The 20472-nt window shown below is 53.8% G+C and overlaps 1 protein-coding gene across 2 annotated transcripts in view; it reads left to right on the top strand.

Annotated features, from left to right (window-relative positions):
- XXYLT1 (xyloside xylosyltransferase 1) overlaps positions 1 to 20472 on the top strand; it is a 33453-nt gene continuing 12981 nt past the window's right edge. The window contains exons 1-3 of one of the 2 annotated variants that reach the window (XM_064666343.1): positions 1 to 411; positions 5794 to 5941; positions 19891 to 20023. In XM_064666343.1, the coding sequence (XP_064522413.1) occupies positions 16 to 411; positions 5794 to 5941; positions 19891 to 20023 (677 nt within the window). In that variant the 5' untranslated portion in view covers positions 1 to 15. Of the gene's footprint in view, positions 412 to 4334; positions 5355 to 5793; positions 5942 to 19890; positions 20024 to 20472 lie in introns of those variants that run through there. The other variant, XM_064666345.1, reaches the window with a different exon arrangement.

Genomic DNA, 20472 nt, shown 5'->3' with positions numbered 1-20472 from the left:
GGCGCCGCCCCCGCGATGGCGGCTCAGCGGGGCCCGGCGCGGCGGGGCTGGGCGCGGTGCCCGCAGCCCGCGGCCCTGGCGGCGGCCGCGGCCGTGGCCGTCTGCGCCTTCTACTACCTGGGCGGCGGCGGCGAGACCTTCTCCAGCGCCACCCGCCGCCTGCGGGCCACGCCGTCCGCGCCCGCCCGCGCCGGGGCCCGCGGGCTGCACCTCCTGCTCATGTTCACCAAGGCGGAGCGCGGCCCCGCGCTCCGGGACAAGGCGCAGGCGGCGCTGCGATCGCTGCTGCGGCACGGCCGGCTGGGCCCCGCCGACACGCTGCACCTCCACCTCGTCACCGACGGCGCCAGCCGGGACATCGGCCTGGGGCTGCTGCGGGACCTGCTGCGCGGAGCCGCCTTCCGCCACCAGGTGCGCGGGGGCCGAGCGGGGCGGGCCGGGGGCGAGCGGGGCTCTGCCCACTCCGGGGGGCGCGCTCGGGTGTCCCGTGTGGTCTTTGTGATCTTCCTGCGGTACACTGGGAACAGCAGTCCAGCGGGAAGAAACTCCCGGTTCAGTCCTGGTTCAGCATTTCAACACAAGTACCACGTGTGCTCCTGAGTCAGTGGCTTCCTGAGCGTCCTGCAGGATCGGAAGAGGCTGTTGGCCTGTTGCTGGTGGCTCTTGAGAACGGGAATGGAGAGCCTGCAGGGGTAGGAGTGCATCCACATGAGAATGTTCGTCCTGCTTCCCAAAAACATACCCAGTGCAGTCCATGCAAAGTCAGACTTTCCTTTGCATCAAACAGGTATCTGAAAACTGTAAGGGTGTTAAGTTCAGAGACTCCAGGTAACTTGACCCCCCTGTCCTGAGGTGCTGCTTCTGAGAGGATTGCTTGGAAGTGTCCTCTAGTCCTGCTGTGACTTTTTATAACTCATCTTTCTGTTATTTAGTATTAGGTGAACTCTGCTGTGATGTAAGCAGACACGTAACCTTAATGTTGTTCAGATATTTCCTAGTAAATAATGCCACCTCTTGTTTTGTTTAAACAAGCCCTTTCCTAGTGCTGACACTCAGGTCGCATACCCATGGTGGGTGACCCACCCTGTGCCGGCAGTGCTCAGCTCTGTGGAGGGGGTGCACAGGAGGATTCCCGTGTGCCACAGCAGGATGGACTGACTGCCCCATGATGGTGCAGTGCTGATGTGGTGCAACAGCCCAGCTCAGGTTTGTGATTTTATGGCCCCTGGAGTGGGAGGACCCCTGGGACCACCATGGTGTGCATCACCCTTGCCATCACCCCTTCTGTGTGTGTGGCTGCCTTATGCCATCTGCCCTTCTAGGAAATAAACTTCTTTGCGGACAGCCTTGCTGGTCTTGCTTCTCCAGGGCAACACGGGCTGGGAGTTGGAGGTGAGGGTATGCAGTGATGTGTCTGTTACGGAGGGGCCTCTCTACATGCCTGTGGACTCGCAGGCAACCCTAGTTCATGGCTCAGTGAGTAGGTTGTGCACCAGAACTGATCTCTGGGGTGTAAGCAGGCAGCATGATCTGGAGGACTCAGGTGGCATCTCACTGGGATCTACTCAGTCAGCTTCTTCCCTCTCTCCTGGCAGAGCCTGATGTATCCTGGTTTCCATTGGCCAGCCAGTGACAGAACACTTTGGATCTGTCCACTTCTCTGCTTTTAGGTGGAGTTCCCAGTACAGAGCAGAGACTGTTCCTGCTTCTAAAGCATACAGCCTTGCCCCTAATCCCTGTGCCAGTTTCTGGAATGCCAGCAGGTGACAGCACTGCTTTAATCTTGCTGTAGCCTACTTCATTCCTCCTCTTTACCAGCAGAAAATATCTTCCTGGCTTGGACCTTTGGTGCTGCTGCTAAAATGTCGAAGGTGATTGATCCTGACACTCAGCCCCAGCAGTAAACCATCTCCGTCCCTGCTTCCCCTGTTATCTCCAGAACATTCTCTTGGTTCTTACGCTGTTTTCCTAGATCAGGCCCAGAGATGAGGCTTGATAATGTGCTCAGGGGACAGCTGGAACTGCTGAGGCAGGACTGATAAAACCTCTGAACTTTACTTTTATTCTTCATGAGGAAGCAATTCGTGCCCTGCTTTTGGGGCTTCCCTTGCCCTCCCATTCTAGTGGAGCTGAGATCAGTTGGCTCCTCTGTTAGACTGAAGCCCAGAGTCAGACGTGGATCCCAACCCACGGGGAAGGTTCCTAACCCGTGGGGAAGGTTGTGGGCGGCTTGTCTCTCCCTTGGCAGATTCAGGAACTTTCAGTCTCCTGGAGACCGAAGCAGCCGGCAGCAGTCTGGGATCAGCGTGGAGGGTGACGGCGATGGGAGCAGCTCAGGGATAGGATCCTCCCGGCAGAGCAGGGCTCTCCGGGCGTGGGCGGGCGTGACGTTGTGTCACCCATCCCGCAGGGATGCACAGATGTGTCCCAGATGTGGCGCCGGGAGCGCAGCCGTGCGGCGGCGGCAGAGGGAGCCCGAGCTCCGCGTGTGCGGCCGCGGGGCGGAGGGGAAGGGCCGGGAAGCGCCGTCCTGCCTGTGCCTCGGCCTCCCGGCCCCCGCTTGCCGAGGCTCTGTGGGTTTTTACCAGGGCTTTATGTCCGCAGTCCCAGAGAGCGTGGCCCGCCCGCGGGTCGCAGGGTGATCTCCCAGCTTCTCCCGCTTCCCGGCCAGCGGGAAGTGCCCGGCAGTGATCCCGGGCCAGCCTCGGCGGTGGGCACTGTGCTTACCGAGAGCCCTGGCTCGCCCCGTGTTCTGCCACTCCGGCCTGTGTGCTCACCCTCCTTGTGCGGTTCCTATCGCTTATTGATTCCATTTCCCTGCCAAAGTAATACGAACCGCGTGCTCGGCTCGCTGCTTGTCCCAGTCCCCTGTTCAGATCCTGCTGGGAGTGAATGTAACTCGGCTGCCATCACTCCGTGTTTGTGGAGAGCTATGAGAATACCTGACATGAGAAGGAGGGAAAGTTAAAAGGAAAAGAAATGCGGGTTGGTTTTTTCCTAATGAATCAGTAGAAAGGGTCTTTTATCAGTGTGGGACGTGTGTTTATAAAATTGCGCTTGCACAGGAAACCCCTAGAACTTTTCTTAGTGTCCTCAGCAAACATGGCCAGATTTAGCTACAGGGATTTACTAAAAGCTGTTACACAAATAAATAACGAAGTGCAAAATTAGCAGCAGATCAACTAGCTGTGCTAAAGTGAGCGGTGAGGAGAGGAGAAGCCCTTGTGGCCCCAGAGAGGCTGCCTGACCTGTGGCTGCGGGAGGACAATTCAGCTGCTTTGAGGAGTTTGCTTTGCAGAAGTACCTAACCAGAGAGTGGGCAAAAGACAGGTTTTCCTGTTGTCTTTGGCAGGGGAGGGAAGGCAGATGATGCTGTGTCTGGAGTTTCAGGAGTATTCTCCCGTAATTTTTGTACAGTGATGCTTGGCACTCTGCTTTCTTTGGAGGTGACTGGAATTGGTTTGGCTTTCCCTCCCCCCACCTTTCCTACATGCTGTACAGACTTAAGGCTGCCTTTGCTGGATGCAGAAGGGTGGTTACAGGTGCTGTATTTTTCCTTCATGCTTCTCCAATCCAGGCAGACCCTGAAGCTGCCCCACTCAAGCTGGGCTGGGAGCAGAGCATTGCACGTCCCCACGGTGGAGTGGTGCTGGTGGTGCTCTGCTCCATGCACAGGCTGTCAGTGCCTTTGCACGTGAAGAGTAACGGTGGTTTGCTTGTTTGGTCACCTGGGATGGCTGCTGGCAGCAGCACTTGGTGCTGCTGTTCTGCTCCCCACAGCTGTGCCACTCTCTCACCGCGATGGCACAGCCGGCAGGGCTGGGCGAGGTGCTGTGTAATGTTACCGGGAACAGAGCTTCCTCCACTGCAGCGTCTTGGGGAATATGCCGTGCTATCCAAAGCCAAGTGTGGCTGCTGGTGAGCTCTCCCAATGCACTTTTCCTGGTACACGTTGTCCTGTGTTTTTCCTGCCGTTCTGCTGCAGGCGCTTGGCCCCGGGCCCGGAGCGGGGCCGCCCCGCTGAGGGACACGCTGGCCACAGAGCCTGTGTGAGGGCTCTCTTGCTGATGGCAAGGGCCAGTGGCCAAGGGTGGGTGTTTAGGGTGCCCTTCACAGGGCTGGGGAGTCAGCTGTGCCTGTCCTCCAGCAAGACCCTGCTGTGGGCTCAGCCATCATGGCCAGTGCCAGGATGGCCCCATCACCTTGTTCACTGTACTGCGGGTCCCACGAGCAGTACCCCAGCGAGCTCTGCTCTGCTCTGCTGTGAGAGCACTTTGGGGTAACGTGTTCTGCAAGAAGCTGTGGAAGGAGGAAGCTCCACATTGCTCACTGCTTCTGTGCCAGCCTCACTGGGCATCAAAGCAACCCCTTGTGAACCCCATAGAGGGGATGGTCATTGCACCAGCACAGGCTCCGGAGTTGCCTTCTCCTCTGAAGCACTTGGTTTGGTTTATGGGTATTTTTAATTAAAAAAAAAAAAAAGTTCTCTCTCCTGCATGTTCCCCTTGTTCTTAAGCAGATGAAGTTTTAGTAAGGAAAAGAATTGAAACTGTAGAGTTGTTGGAATGGTTTAGTTTGGAAGGGACATAAAAAGATTGTAGGCTGAGCTCCCTGCTGAAGGCAGGGCCAGCTTGGGGAAGTGTCCTGGTATCCCTCAAACAAGAGGTATAGGCTACCCTGTCCAAAATTCGGGTATTGCTGCAAAGTTATGTTCTTGCTGGCCTTCAGTTCCAGTGAGGCTCTTCCTGTTTTCCCTGGCCTGAAGAAGGCAGCACAACCTCGAGTCTCCACACTTCCTGCACTCCCCCTTATCTACACCGGGGTCATGTCCCTGTCTCTCTTAATTATCCCAAAAATCCCTCTCATTATCTTGTGTGATTCAGTGACTTGTATCTTTCTGTGGGTGTAACGAGCTGCATGAAAGTTCCTGTTCATCAGACTTTGACCAAAAAAAATTCTAAGCTTGTACAGTTTCAGTAGCTGACAAGGTGCATTTGGGGTTGCTCCTGTTTCTGGGCCATAGCCACGATCCAGCGCAGGCGTGTCAGGACCCGTGCTGGTGCATGGGCTCCCGCAGGGCTGAGGGGGGCAGAGCAGTGCTGGCTGAGCACCAGCAAAGCTCCAGCACAGGTGGGCTGAGATCCACATAGAGCAGTTGCTCAGCTCTGCTGTAACTCCTGATGTTTGGGTTTTCATTGGTGTGCTGCAGCCCATCCTCCCTTCTCCCCTGCAGCCCTGGTGGGATGTGCTGCAGAGATTGCCTCCATGCTGGGCTGAGGTTCAGGAAATCCGGGCTGCATCCTGGCCCTGTCACAGCCTGCCTCCGTAGCAGGGAGCAAGCCTTGGTCCTCGGGGTAAGTGATGTGGTCTGACCTCTAAACGTCATGATGCCAGAGCCTGGAGCAAACTGTCACCTCTTCTGATGGACTCCATATGGGACACCAGATATGTGGTTGCATCAGGCAGTGGGAACAGACTAGGAAAAAACCACAAAACATGGAACACACATGGTTGTGTGAGTGGATTCAAGTCTCTGCCCATCTTACAGTTATGAAATGGCTGTAAGAGTCCTTCCCTCCTTTCCCTGCTGCACGTGAGTGGCTCCTGTGACAAGGGGACATAGAGGGGCTGGTGCAGCCAGGCCCCTTTGTGCAGCTGCAATGTCACCAGCACGATTTGTGCTTTAACAACCTACCCCCTTGCCCCGTGCCGGTGTGGGCTGAGCAAAGGCTGCTGGAGCTGGGCCAGTCCCCAGAGGCAGCAGCTGAGTGGTGTTTCTGGTGTCTCTCCCAGGTAATAGTCCATGATGTGAATGAGCTGACGGAAAAGCTGTTTCCCATCGTTGAAGCCATGCAGAAACACTTCAGCGCTGGATCAGGGACCTACTACAGCGACTCCATCTTCTTCTTGTCGGTCGCAATGCATCGCATCATGCCCAAAGGTAAGGCTCTGCTGAGCCACCTCCAGCAACACAGGCTCCCTTTTTCTTCTGTGCAGAGATGTTATCCAATACTATTTGAAACGCAAAGAAAGTCAATAAACTTCTGGGATGGGCTCCTGGGATTCTGCTCCTTCCTGCAGAGTGATGGACCCATCAGTCTAAGACTGCCCACGTCCAGGTCTCCACTGGGATGAGTGACAGGAGGTTCTCTGTGCCATATGGCAGCTGGCCATGCCTTCATGCCCTGAGAGGGTAGGAGAGGTGAGACAAGAGCAAGCGTGTCTGCCCTGTGTGTGTTTACAGCCCCCCTCAGCCTTGGGGTGCCAGCAGGAAGAGGTGCTGTGTGCCCGTGGTGCGGCTGCGCGCTCCAGAGCATCGGCACAGGGCGGTTGTTGAGCCTTTCCTCTGGGCTTCGGGGAGCTCTTGGAAAGCTTTGCTGATTAGCAGCCACTGATCACTTCAGTTTCCTTATTGTGCCTTTGCTCTGCTGTTATTGACTGTGGGAACAACAATAAATCTGCAGGAAAACAAGGCAGCTGGCAGAAGGGGCTTGGCTCAGCTGATGCCATGTTTTGCTTCCCTGGCTGCGCACGGTTGGCTCTCCTGGGACCAGCATGCTGTCTAGCCTTTGACTGGTTACACAAGGAGGATGTTGCATCCTGGGGCTCCAAACCCCTCCAGTGGAACTCCCCCAGGCCTGCCGGTCCATTCCCAGTGCTGGTCCCTGGGCTCTCCTTGTCAGCTGCCTCACTGGCCTGACACACCACTGATGGCAGCATCCCCTTCTGGGCTGACCACATGTCCTGCCTGGGCCATGGCAGTGGTGGCAAGGACCTCGGGATCCTGCCTGGCTGTACACCTGCCCCAGGAGGAGGTGACCAGCTTCTCGAAGTTGTTTCTGGGTGTCCTGTGGTGATGGCCAATTCCCACATGTGTGTCGCTGAAATTGCTGTTCCCATGGCTAGCACTGCTGACACCAGCAGCTTCCTTGGCCTCTGGAGCCTCTGCCCAGCCATAATATTCCCTGCAGACTTCCTACCATGGGTTTAAGGTGCACTCTTGCTGAGATGTGAGCAGATATAACTCCCCTGTGCCCTCACTGAGTCCTGCCCAGTTTGGTTCTACCCAGTAGCTCCTACCTCTGCACTGCTTCATGAGACTTCCTCTGTCCTTTGTGGACTTGCCCCTCTCCTCCTGGCACGGCCATCCCACACTAGCTCATTAAACAGTGGGGCAGTGGTGACCCTGAGGGTCCCATCCATCCCCCGCTGATCATTACTCTGTGGGCTCCAGCAAATGTGCTGTACTTCACTCTCCATCAGACTTGGGTGGTTTTTTGTGTGTCTGGTGCTGTCTGCACTGCCAGGGCTTTGAAGTACATTGCATACAAATGATGGTATTAACGCTGGCTAATTCACTCCTCCCGATTCCCTGCTCTGTCTTTACTGTGTGCTAAAGATATCTGTGTCGTGCTGCCTGCCAGCAAGGAGCTGCTCGGTCTGAAATGCCTTTTCTCAGTTCATCAACCCGACTCTATTTGCTCTCCCTCATCCTGACTGGGCTTTCAGTGGTCTGTTCAGGGCACAGGATGTTTAAAGAGGCATTTTTACAGTTTTATGATCTTAGTTTTTGTTTCAGAAGCTGCTAGTAAAGCTGATTTATATTTCCCTTGCGAGGGAGGTCAGATTTACTGTGCTGGGTGCCTGGTGATTTATGGGGCTGGCCCGGCTCCCTGGCCCTTTCCATGTGCAGCCAGCAGTGGGTTGGAGGCAGCAGGGAAGGCTTCAGCTCTGCTGCCCACTCACAGGCTTGTGGGTGGTGTGGGAATGGCACTGGGCTCCTGCTGCTCTCCTGGCTCTGACAAGCCAGTATCTACTGGTCTCGAGAAGCCACTTAGCTAAGCTGGAGAAGAAAGGACCAAGCCTTCCTTTTGAGGCAGTATCTACATTTTCCTTGGTGGATTTCTCCTGCCCTGAATGATGTGTCTTTTTCTGCACCTCTCCAAGCACATCTGGCTCCATAGCATTAGCACTGGTTTTTTGTGGAGGACAGATTTGATTGGAAGCTTGAGCATCCTCCAGCAGAAATGAAGGCCCTGATCTGAATATTAAACTCTCGTGTGTTTGTTTGCATTTGCATTAATCAGTCTGTGTTTTTTTTTCAGCAGCCTTTGCATTAAAGTTGCCTGGCTTTAGTTTTCCAAATTTATCATTTTTTGAAGGGAAGCATTTCCATACTATCATGACTTAGTGATTTGTTTGGAGCCTTTGGATTGTGAACAGGGCACATTTGTGGGCCAATGGCACTGAAAACTGAACACCAGGGTTATTTTTTTTTTTAAGGACTTTTGTGGAACACGTGCTTGCTGCATGAATATTGCACTGAGGATAAATGGGGTTTGCCACTCAGCTGCTCTGTCGTTCACTGTTGCTTGGGATCCTTGCCCAAAAAACTTCCAGATCTAAAACCTGCAGTTGCCAAGTTATAATATAACAGCTTCTTAGCTGGTGTAAATCATGGAACACTCTTGCCTTAAATGTCTTACATCAGTGGAGTTAATCTGATTTAAACCAGCTGGGGACTTGGTATGCAGCACACAGAAGTGCAGACTGCATAACTCTTGTCTGTGCTCAAAGCTCATAAATCCTGTTTTAATGTGCTGTGGCCAGGCCTGGGAAGCTGGAGCAGGGCTTGATCCATCACAGCGGTTCTGCAGGGGAGAAGTGATGAGAAGGTTATGCAGAGAGAGGATGAGCAGGTTCAGGTGTAGGAGGACCTGCCAGGATGAGGACAATGCCAGCATGAAATGGTCTTGATACTTGTGGAGCAAGGCAAGGAGGAGGGAGAACAAGGATGCAGACCTTTTCATTTTCCTTTTCAGTAAGCCCATCCAGAGGGAACGTTCCCACCTGGCTACAATCACTGTAATCACTTGTCATTTCAGTTGTATAACTTCAGAGGACCCAGCAAGCTTTTATCACCTTCCTGGTGGCACAGGCAAGGGGAGGAGGAGTTGAGGTGACAGAAGGGCAGCTGGGACCTTCCCATGGAATTCTTGGCCCCCATCCTTGTTTCAGAAAGAATTAATTTAGCAAGTGGTTATCCTCATCAGCTGGTAGTCCAAGGGAGAGATGTCAGCATCCAGAAGCTTGGGCAGAGCTTTGAAAACTGCTGTTTGGTGTTTGACTCCATTGTTTTTGGTGACTGTGTTGCAGCAGGTTGACCCTGTGGGAGAAGAGAAGGAGCAGAGGGAAAATGAGATATGATGGAGAAGAAGCTTTGTGGCTTCTCTTTGCCAACTTGGACAGAGGAGTGGAGTCCATTAGATCAGGGGAGGCTCTGAGACCTGGCTGAAGGTATTGTGCCTCATGCGGAGTGAGGGTATTTAGCACAACTTGACTGAAGATGGTATTTGACAAATTGGAGGCAGCAGGGTTTCCTGGCTGTACAAACAGCTGGCTCACTTCTTGGGGAGTAGCATCATCTCAGAACGTGGCCTCCTTGTCCCCTGCTGAGTTCTCAGGGTTTCTCTCTCACTATCCAGCCCAGCCTGAAGGCAGAAGCTGTGACCAAGGGTGGGAAGATGAGCACAAGCTGCAAAGGGCCCCTGGGCTGTCCTGTCCTCATGCAGCATCTTCCATGTGCTGTAGAGGCACTTGGGGACTTGCTGCCTGAAAATTCAGGAGCTTGGTCTGCAGGTGTGTTCGGTAAGGTTAGTGGCTTGTAGGAGGACTAAGCAGCTGTGGGAGAAGTGGGTAAGTTTCTGTGTGACTAAACAAAGATGTGGAGCTACGAGGAAAGAGAAGAGTAGGACTGATGACTATGTATTGCTGAAATTTATGGCATATTGACATGGTCTGCTGGAAAAAAAAATTGAATAGGTTTAGAGAAGGGCAGTGGCTTCTATGTGGGACGAGCCTGTTTGACTGAGACCTTCCAGTCTGGGGGGGGTGCCTGGCCAAGGGAGTTACGATGTGGTCCATGAAACCACAAGCCATGCGAGGCAGATGTTTGTACAAGAACTGAGGGGCATCAAAGTTGGCAAGAAGTGGGTTTAAAACAGAGTGCAGTGATCTGTGGAGCACCTCGCTGCAGGATATTGTAGGTGCTGGATTTCCTGATGGATGAGGACATCATGGCAAGCTGCTGTCTGATGGACAGCAAGCCTCAGGGTCTCCACAAGCTGAAAGCTGCAGGAGCATGTTGGGGGGACACAGCTCTGTGTGGTGGGGGGAAGCACAGATGGCTGGTGTGGGTGAATAAGCAACACCATGTCCAGGGAGGTGGCCACCAGTGGGGAGCTGTGCCTTTGGCTTCATAGCTGCTGTCCAGATTTAATGTCTGTGACACACCGGGATCAATGGGAGGTCCAGTGGTCTCCCTGGCCTCAGACTCTGAACTGGACCTTTTCTCCAGCTCATTGTCAACAGCTGTACTCATTGTTAAGCATAGACCAAATTATAATGATGTTTGTTCAAACTGCTTGCTAATGACCGAGCCCCAGGCCGCTTGGGGTTTGGTGCTGCTTGCAGCAGGATCCAGCTGCTGGCTCCAGCTTGGTCTCCCATGAAACTGATATCAGCCTTTGTCTGCTCTGGGAGTACCGGCCTGGAGACAGTGGCCTCTGTGAGCATCAGCTTATGCCTTTCCCACCGAGCAGAGCGGGAGGGAGGGCAAAGGCCGGGGAGGAGACGCTGTTGGAGCAGGCGCTGAGCTGTGCTCTGCTTTCTCAGGGTACCTTGCCTGTGCTGAGGCCGAGCACTCCTGCTGCTGGCTGTGAACATGGAGAGCCTGGGAGCTGGGGGAAGGGGTTAAGCAGAGAGGTATCAGGAAAATAGTCTGTTTACTGGAATAACACCTTGGCAAATAACTGTCTTCTGCTAGTGTGCTTCTGGAAAAGCTGGCAGGCAGAGTCCTAAAAACATTATCCGTTGTGTTTGCAGGGGTGTGTGCATGAGGTTTGACGCTGCAGCTGCAATGTTCAAATCTGTAGTGCAGGCTTGCCCAGGTCAGACTCTGTTTGCCCACGGGGTGCCAGGTCCCTGCACCTGATGTTTCCCCTCAGTGGCACCCCTGTGCAGAGATTTACAGTGCACAGACCCAGTGTCACACGGTGCATCAGAGCTCTCTGAGAGGGAGCCTGGCAGAGGGAGATGGGGAGGCACCACTCCCTCTTCTTCCTCCTGTCAGCTGCGAAGCAATTCCTGGTGCACGGGGCAGCTGCCCACAAAACTGCAAATTACATTGTAGTAAGTGAGCGTTTTGAGAGTGCGTCACTCCTGATCCTTTCCTGCTGGCTGAGCACTGCCATCACTGCTGGGCCCCACCACATTGGGGTACACAGAGATGCAGTGGTTGGGAGAGCGCTGGGAGGAGAGTGTCCTTGTCCCAGATGTTCCAGGCCTGACTGTGCATTACCAAAGGGGAGATGTTGTGAAGAGGCACAGAAAACTGGGGTCTGTGACGGAGTCGTGGGAGACGGCCCCAGAGCCACATGCTCCCAAGCCACAGTTCCCATGGGATGCTGCAGTAGCTGAAGGGTTTATTTTCTGGCAAAAATGTTTCCATCTTTACAGGGATGGAGGGAGTGTTAATGGTTTCTGGTGTGCTCTCATAACCTCCCTCCCTGCTTCATGCTGCAACCATGTGAAAAACATCCAGCTTCTTTTCCCAGCCTGTCTCCAGGCTGCACACGCTCATGTCAAATGCTGTGATGGGGAAGAGGCTCAAGTAATCAATTTGTGAGTAATAGGGAGAGTGGTGCCAGCCATTGTTCCTTGCTGGGGTGAGCCTGTTATGCCAAGGGGGTTGCTTTTGTGATACTTTTTGGGAGCAGGCAACAGCAGACCTCTGAATAAGCCCACCCCAGGTAACCAGGGTAGGCTTTGGGCTTGTAGGGGGGTCCTCACCTGCTGAGGTGAGCCACTAACCCCGTCTGGCTGCCTGTGAGATGTGCCTCTCCTGGCAGGAGAGCTCCTTGGCCCCAGCCCTGCAGCTGTGGAGGTGTCAGGAAGGGCTGCTGTGATGAGGGGGATGTGGATGCTGCTCAGCAGGTGCCTGGAAGCCCCCTGGGTACTGCGTCACGGTGGAGACTCCTTCCCTGCGGCACTGCTGCCTCTGGGGGCCAGCACGACCTGCAGCCCCTGGGGGTAGTGTCACTTCTCATCATTTCCACTGGCTGCCCCTTGCTGCGGTGCCACCATCGATTATTTTTGGATGTCCTAGATCTGTCAGGCCAGGGCAGGCGTGTTTGGCTGTTTCCCCCCTCCTCACGGAGCAGCGGGGTCTCATCACCTGGTGCTGTGGGTGGGTGCTGCTCTCCTCTGTCCCCAGCCAGACCAGCTGCCCCATCCCCAAGGGTTGGAAGGTGCTGGGGGTCACCCAGCATTGATGCTGGGGCTGCTCTTCCCCACAGCCTCTCTCCCCGCTCTGCCATGGCTCATTAGAGCTTAGCAGGAAGAAACAAGTACAAAATCTACCTGCAGCCCCTTCCCTCAGTGTATGCAGTTAAACAGGACATGAGCACAGAAAATTTATTATCCTGTATCTCTTTTGGTTTCCCTTTCCATCTTACCTGCTTGTTACTTCACAGCTTTCCATCCACACCGTTTTGTAATTTATAGCAACCTGGAATCAAACCTTATTTTGTCTGATTAAAAGGTTTCCTGCTGCTCTTCCTTCAGCTCCAAGAAGTGTCTTCACACTCCTGCCCCAGCAGCACCATATATTAAACACACAGCAAACAGCATTTCCAGCTCCATCCTGAAAGCTGTCACATGCTCAGCGATGTTGCTGCCTTGGAGTCCAGTTAAGAGCCAAAGTGTTGAGCACTGCTAAATATTAGTCCCTCAGACCCTGATGGATTACAAGGAGACACTTAGGTGCACAGGAAAAATTAATTTCCTGGAACAAAACACATCCATCTCCTGCTGAGTCTTCCCCATCCCTCTGGAGACAGTTGTGGGGTGTGGAGCAAGGTGATCAGAGCGATGCCATCGTCAATACCTGGAGACATTGCTGCTGCTCCAGACCCCTGAGCTCACCCAGGTGCCTGCTCTGTGTGGGTCTTAGCAATGATTTGTCATCTATCTCTGGCAGGCAGCCTAATTTTTTAATTAGCTGATAGGCTGATTAGCTGCTGTGCTGCAACCACTGCTTTGCTCTACTGGGCGCCTAATCAGTGCTGCAGAAACCTGGTTAGTGCCAGGGGCATGTTAGCGGCAGGAGGCACATCCCCCCTCACCTCCTGCCCTCCCCTGGTGCCTTGTGTGCAGGGAAGGGAGGCAGTTTGATGGGAAGGGGGCTGCTGGGCTGCCCCAAGGAGCAGAGGAGACCCTTGGCTGCATGGCAGAGGTGAGGACCTGTGTTCAAGCGGGCAAGGTAAGCTGCACTGCACATTGGCAAGCAAGCTCTGCTGGTGCAGGGCTTTGTAGGGTCGTCTTCTCTTGGGAGGGTGGTCTCTGGAGCAGCACCAGGTCCTGAGAAGGGGGACTGCAGGCCCCAGTTGCCGGCGTGCTGGCAGCAAGCTCCGGGGAGTGTGCTGTGCTTGCACACCTGCAGGGGTGTCCCTGCCTCGGCTGCTTCCCCTGGGCGAGGCTCTCTGGTGCTGCCCAGGGTCAGCTGCACGGGCAGTGGTGATTAATCCTGGAAGCAGAGGGGGAGTCTGTGGAGAAAATATGGCCTGGCCAGGGCAGCACACAGCCGGAGAGGAAGCTGCTCACAGCCCTGCTGACAGCAGGAGGGAGAGCAGCCAGGGGCAGCTGGCAGTGAGGGGGCAGTGAGCCAAACCCAGGGAGCCTCTAATGAAGGGCAGGATGGAGATCCCAGTGTGTTTGTGTAAATAAACTGTGTTTCCACACTGGGATTGTTGAGGCACTGGCATCGCTGCCTGGCACTGCAGCTGTGCTCATGCCCTGCTCCCTGCAGCAGCTGAGGCATTCAGGGGCAGTGGGCTCCTGCTGGGGAGCACCCTCTGGGTTGCACAGGGCCCCTCCAGAACCTGTGACCCGCTCTGTGCCCATGCCTGGCCTTGGTGCTGGCCGTGGGAGTGGAGTTTGTCTTGGCCACGCGTGTCCCTGAGCCAGCGAGGGCGGAGGATCCTGGTTTCACAGCCAGCAAGGGCAGCTCTGTGGGTCTGTGTGTTGCTGCTGGCAGGAACACTGCCCACTGGAGCGGGGGCTGCTGCTGCCCTGCTCCAGGAGGTTTACTGACCAGGGCAGTTGTCTGAAAGTCACTGCTGGTCCTTCACAGCTCCTTCCATCCTTGGGATCTTACCCTGTCATGGTGGGGACAGCTAAAAACTTTCTGACTTAAAGAAAAACACTGGCAGTCAGAGCCAAGCTCAAAGAGATGCAGAGAGGTGGAGGGGAAGCTGTCCAGGTGTGCCCAGTGTTTGCAGACCAGCAGATCTGAGCCCTCCAGCCCTTCTGACCCCAACTCAAAGAGCCTGGGCCACCTGGCCCTCTTCCTTCTGATGGTCCAAAATGGCAAAATGCACCGCTACCCCCTGGCCCTTCCCCAGACCCCACTGCAGTCCTGCAACACCCAGAGCTGCAGCCAGCAGGGGACACTCCTGTCCCTTGGCTGCAACGTGTCACCCATGCTGCTGCCCAGCAGAAGGGTCTCAGCTGCTCTGCCTCCAGCAGCTCTCTCTCCCTGCCCATCACCCTGCCCTCTCCAGACCGTTGCCCAGCCACCTGCTGTCTCCTGTAGGATGGAGGGGGATCCTACTTCCTTGTGCTGCCCAACTGGCTGTTGCTGGCTGCATGGAAAAGGTGAAGCCATGTGCTTGGGTCACAGAGCTCACGTGGCACAGTTGGCAATCCCAGCAGTGTCCTCCTTGGTCTCACCTCTTAAGGTGCCAGCCTTTGGCCCCAAAAGTTGCTGCTGTGATGCAGAGGAGGTGCAGGGAGGTCAAGGTGCTTCCATCTGATACATGCCAAGTGCCAGGTTAACAGTTGGACTCAATGATCTCAAAGGTCTTTTCCAACCCAGACAATTCTATGATTCTGTGTTGGAGTCTCTCCTCCTTGGCATGGGGCATCAGAATGTTTAGGTCCTTAAAAACAGGTTTGTTGAGACAGGTGGAGATGCCAGTGCAGAGGATGGCCAGAGCAGAGCCAAATGACCACCAGCCTTGGTGACAGGTGTTTTCCTCAGGAGTGTGTGTGAGATCTGGGCACAGTGCAGCCTGGCAGGGCAATGGCCTGTCCCCTCCTGCCATCCCACTGTTGCTTGCAGCATCTCCACTGCCAGACCAGCTGTAGGCAGGGTTTTGTACTCTGAGAGGGTTGAGTTCGTGCCACTGTGAGTCTGTCAGTGGGCTGGAGAATTTCACCACCTCCAGGAGGTTTGAATTCTTGCTTCTTCTACCTACCGCTGTTAAGCCACTGCTCAGTTATCAGTGATTTAGAGCACACTGTTTGCTGGACAGCTTCTGCCCTTTGCAGATGGCAACTCTCCATTTTGCTCTTTGTTCCTGGACAGAGGTTCACTCTTTTCAACTCTCCACGTCAGTGGTGACATGCCTCTGCCCCAGATCTGGCATAGTTTGTATGAAAGTGGGGGGTTAGGAGCCAAGGCCAACACTTGCACACCAGCCCTGCACCTGCTGTGTGGGCTCAGCTTTGCCAGGGTGGTGACCCTCATACAAAGTTGTTAGGATGAGTGTAAATGAGATTGGCTGCAGAACAGCCTGTGTTGCTCTGTGCAGACTCCACCCTTTGTATTGCCTCTTCATCTGACCCTCCATCCACTGTCATGTAGTTCTAAATTCACTATTTACATTTTTTTCATTCCATCCTCTCAACTCAGGCTAGGGAAATATAGTCCTATCCTACAGGCAGGTTCAAGGCTGCCCGTCCATAGGCTGCTCTGAACAATGGCAGCGCATCAAAAAGGGCCCTAGAGAGGTAAGAGCTGCTGCAGGATTTCTCACTGCACAGCATCCCCGGAACTCTGGCTCAATCAGCCAAAGCAGCTCTTCTCCTCCCTGTGCCCCCTGCTGCCACTCATGGTCCTGCTTGATGTTTCTGGGAAGAGCATTTACACAGTCATAGAATCATACAATGGTTTGGATTGGAAGGGACCTTAAAGATAATCTGTTTCCAACCCCACTGCCATGGGCATGGATGCCACCCACTAGGTCAGGTTGCTCATCTAGACCAAATTTCCTCCTAAGTATCTCATCGTGTGTTGGTGGGTGGCCTGGCTTGCTGCATGCCCACTCTGTCCCTGCTGTGCTGTGGCGTCCATGCTTCCTGGCAAGGGCTGTCAGACTTGCTGCAGAAGCTGTCCCATGCCACAGGGGCTCCTGGACGTCACTCAGAGCATCCAGACAACCCGCCAGGCCCCTCAGCACACACACACACGGGGTGCCTTTCCGTGTGCTGGCATAGCTCTGCTGAGTCCTGGCAGAGAATGCAGGGCAGCAGGACACAGGGGGGTTGACATGACTTCTGCCTGCCTGTGCCCCCTTGCTGGGATGAGGCTGTGAGATCATCCCTGGAACTGGCCTTTCTCTTCTGGACATGGCTGGAAGGGAGGATTTGAGCCAAGCTTGGAGCACAGCCCTGCTGTGGCTGCTGGTATGAGGCTGCAGTAAAACATTATGAGCTTTTAATGGGGCCAACCTGTGTTGTAAAGCTGTCACTGCTAATGGAGACCATCTCTACTTTGAGTGGCACAGCTCCCCTTTCCGTGCCGTGGCTGGAAGAGCTGGAGCTGAGCGGAATGGAGGGTGATACACAGTATGGCAAAGTTAGAAAACTCACTGCTGAGCAGAACACTCTCAGCCTTTCCCCACATTTCCAGCTGGATCCCTCCAAGCAGTGTATGCCTAAGAGAGCACGCGATTCCTCCACCCCCACATGGCAGCCAGGACAAAGCGCTTGATACATCATAAATATTAGTGCCTGGCCCCTTGCCAGTCCCAGTCAGAGAAATCATCTCAGCCATTAATCTGAACATGCAAGCTGCATCTGGCAAAGTGGTGCTTAGTGTCACCCATGCTCGGTTGTGTCTGCAGTGTTGCAGTTCATGCTTGCTTTAAAGAAAAATTAAAAAAAAGAAAAACAAGAAAGAAAAAGAAAAAAGGAAAATAAGAAGTAGTTGATGCTTACTGGGTCTAATTTCTTAGTGAGTGTTTCCTGGGGTCTCTGCTGGCACAGCATGGGACCAGTATGCGGGGGCGAGCCCAACACAGGGAGCCTCTAATGAAGGGCAGGATGGAGAACCCAGCGTGTTTGTGTAAATAAACAGTGCGTCTCCATGCTGGGCTTCTTGTGGCGCTGGCATCGCTGCCTGGCACTGCAGCTGCACTCGTGCTCTGCTCCCTGCTCGGCCAAGGCTTTTGGGGATGGCCAGATGCTGCTGCTGGGCAGCACCCTCTGGGTTGCATGGGACCCTCTGGAGCTTTTCACCTGGGGCAGGCAGGGCTGGGATTGGAGCTTCCTCCAAGCTCAGCTTTCGTTCTCCGCTGTGATTAATTGCAGTTGGCATTCATCTGTAATTTTAGAGAACAATCGGATGGCGTGCCTCACAGCTGATTTAACTGAAACCTGACCATGCGTCAGAAGGCTGCTGTGCACTGGGCGTAGTTGTGCTGGGATCCCCCTGGGAACCCCTTCCCCTCTTCCTGGCTTTGGCAGTACCTTGGAAGGCTCAGGCTCCCCCTGCATTTCTTTGGGGCTGAGCTTGTGCTGTAGCTCTGAGGTCTCCTTGCCCTGGAGTTTTGTGACCAGTCTGGATATTCTCAAGTGCAGTAACATCAAGGTTTTGGGGTTTTGCCCTGCTGTGGTATGGGCCACTGGGGAGGTTTGGTGTATTTGGGATACATGTCTTGTTCCTTGTTGCACAAATCTGCTGCTTTGCTTATTCACATGCTTGAGTTGCACTGGCCATTTCTAAGGCAGTTCAGAAGCCTAGGGGAAATTGCTTTCAGGTCAAGACCTGCTTTAGCCTGTGGTGAATTACTGCGCCTGGGTTTTAAATCTTTGCAAACAGAGGATTATGGTGATGGTAAATACTAGGTAGACCTGGGGATTGCCGTACTGCCGGATGAAGGGAGCATGGCCTTTCCCTTTAGCAGATAGAGCATGATGGATGTGAAAAAAATAAATTGAGATACAGCCTGGGTTGTATCTTAGATACTATTTCTCCTTGATTTATATTTCTGCTTGGATGCTTCGCAGAGTAAGCGGTATATTTCTTGCTTAACCTCACAGGGCCTTTTCATTCTTAAATGAGGACAGCATGGTAGGTATGACCAATTGCCAAGAGTCCCGGATTAGTGCAAGATCTGCAAAAAATTCAGAGCTGCTGTACAGCCCAGCATCTGCCTGAAACACAATCAGCAAGTGATGAGCATGTTTGAAATGGCGAAGCTGCACTCCCATGCCAGGCAATAGCTGCTGGTGCCTGGCTGCTCTCTGGGTCTCTAGTCCCAGTGGTGGATTTGGGGGCTTAAAACAGAGCAATGCCTCCTGCTCTCAGCAGCCCAGTGGTAGCCAACAGCCTATCCTGAGCATGAAGGAGTGAGGAACCGTAGTGGTGGGAAGGCTGGAGTGTCGGCACTGCTCCAGTGACACCAGCCTGATGGAAACCCTGCCCGTAGGCATGGCAGATGCAGGCAGCAGAAGGTGAGGGCAGGCAGGCCTTGTCCTCCTGCCTGCAGGTACTCGGCAGGAGGAAGGATGAGGGCCTGGTTTGCTAATTGCTGTGGAAGTGGTGGTGACAGGCAGGTGTAGCCTGCAGGGAGCTGTAAGGGCACTTGTGCATGATGAGTGGGGCCGAAACAGGTTGACACAATCCAATTAGTGCTGAGTGCTAAGCAACCTGGCCAATTTGCTCTTGGCTTTTATAACACATATAAATAGCGGTGGCATTACATAATGCCATGGGGGATGGCTCCACTCCACTCACAGTCCCTAAGGAGGGCTGAAGATGCTCATAGCTTTGCCTGTGGCTGGGGGAATCCATCTGATGGTCTGACCTGTTGCAGTGTTTGTGTTTGCTGCATTGTACTGGGCCTGCTGCAATCCATACAGCATCCCCAGATCCACATGGGACGAACAGCCTTGACAAGGCACATCTCCTGTACTTTCTCCCAGGCAGCATCTCCATCCATCAGTCTCATGTCCTGCAGTGGAGACAGGTGACAAATTTGGGCAGAGGCTTGACCCTGTTGTTGAGCTCAGGCCTGGCCTTGGTAATGACGTTCTCCAGTCTCTCCTTGTTCTTGACTTCCCACTGCAAGTGGAAGATGCTTCTATGTCTGCATAACTCTCCTTATCTCTGACCACCAGCAAGAATAAAGTCTTCCAGGCTGCTGCAGATTACCAGCCATGCTGTACAGGCAGGGCTTTGTAATTTCTGCTTTTGGGGAAGGCTGTGGCAACCTGCTGGGAGCTAATGGGCTTGTGCAGGTGATCCTGGAGGTGTCATGTGGCTGCCTGATGTCTGTGATGGGAATTGCTCTGGTTTGTCAGGCCAGGGATGGCTGCTTTCTGGGCTTGAGGTGGGAAACGCTCATGGAGTTGGCAGGTTTTCCCAGCAGTAGGTAGCAGAAGTGAGGATGGGGTTTTGTGTGGCTGCTCCTGCAGAAGACTGGATTGAAGCTGCTTCTTGTTTTTGTCGGTCATATGGAAAAACAGTCTTTTGGAAAGAAGGAGGGAGTGGATAGAAGCAGGAGGTCACCAGAAAGTATTCCTGAAGTAAATCATGCCTAAAATACACAGTGGTAAAGGCTCTCATGATGGTTGAAGGTCAATAGCTTCATGCAGAGGTTGCAGCTAGATTGGTTTTGCCCTGACTTGGCTGAGTCTTGCCCATGGAGCTGAATGCTCACCATGCACCAAATCCTCACGGGGAGCAGTTCATCAGGTAGCCACTGGTAATCACTGGTTACAGTTTTGTCTTATATAGCTGACTTTCCCCCTTTGTGCTTTCAGAAATAACACAGATCATCCAGGTAGACTTGGACCTGAAGTACAAGACCAACATCCGAGACCTGTTTGATGAGTTTGACAATTTCCCAGAGGGAGCAGTGATTGGAATTGCCAGGGAAATGCAACCAGTGTACAGGTAAAGCTCCCTCCCTATGGGGGCCAGGGTGTGGGCAGTGGGTGGCTGATGTGTCTTCTCTTCAACTCAGGTTGGGCTTCTAGGGCTAAATGGTCTTCCTGCTTTAATCCCAGCAGGGGAACTTAATCTGAAACTTGTAGGTAGGTATGAGCAAAGTGTACAGTGTTGCTGTCGTTTGTTTACTTGTTCTCACACACCATCACAAGGCTTTCAGAGCCAAATTCCTGGTTGTTGGTGCCAAAATCCATACCTGGGCTATAGTACATCTGCTAGAGGCATTGTTTGCCCAGCCATGCCTGCTGAGGGGCTGTGATTGCATTCTGGAGCATCGGTGTGTGTGTTGGGGCTCGGAGGTTCCGGCTGTGAAGATTGCAGAGAGTAGGGGTTGAGTTTGGGCAACAATGAGGTTCTGGGTCCCTGGAGTGTGAGTGCACCTTCTGCTTCCCTCA

The sequence above is a fragment of the Pseudopipra pipra genome, chromosome 10, assembly GCF_036250125.1.
Source record: "Pseudopipra pipra isolate bDixPip1 chromosome 10, bDixPip1.hap1, whole genome shotgun sequence".
Taxonomy (NCBI): Eukaryota; Metazoa; Chordata; class Aves; order Passeriformes; family Pipridae; genus Pseudopipra; species Pseudopipra pipra.
The sequence above is the reverse complement of the archived record's forward strand: the minus strand, read 5'-3'. Positions and strand labels throughout refer to the sequence as shown.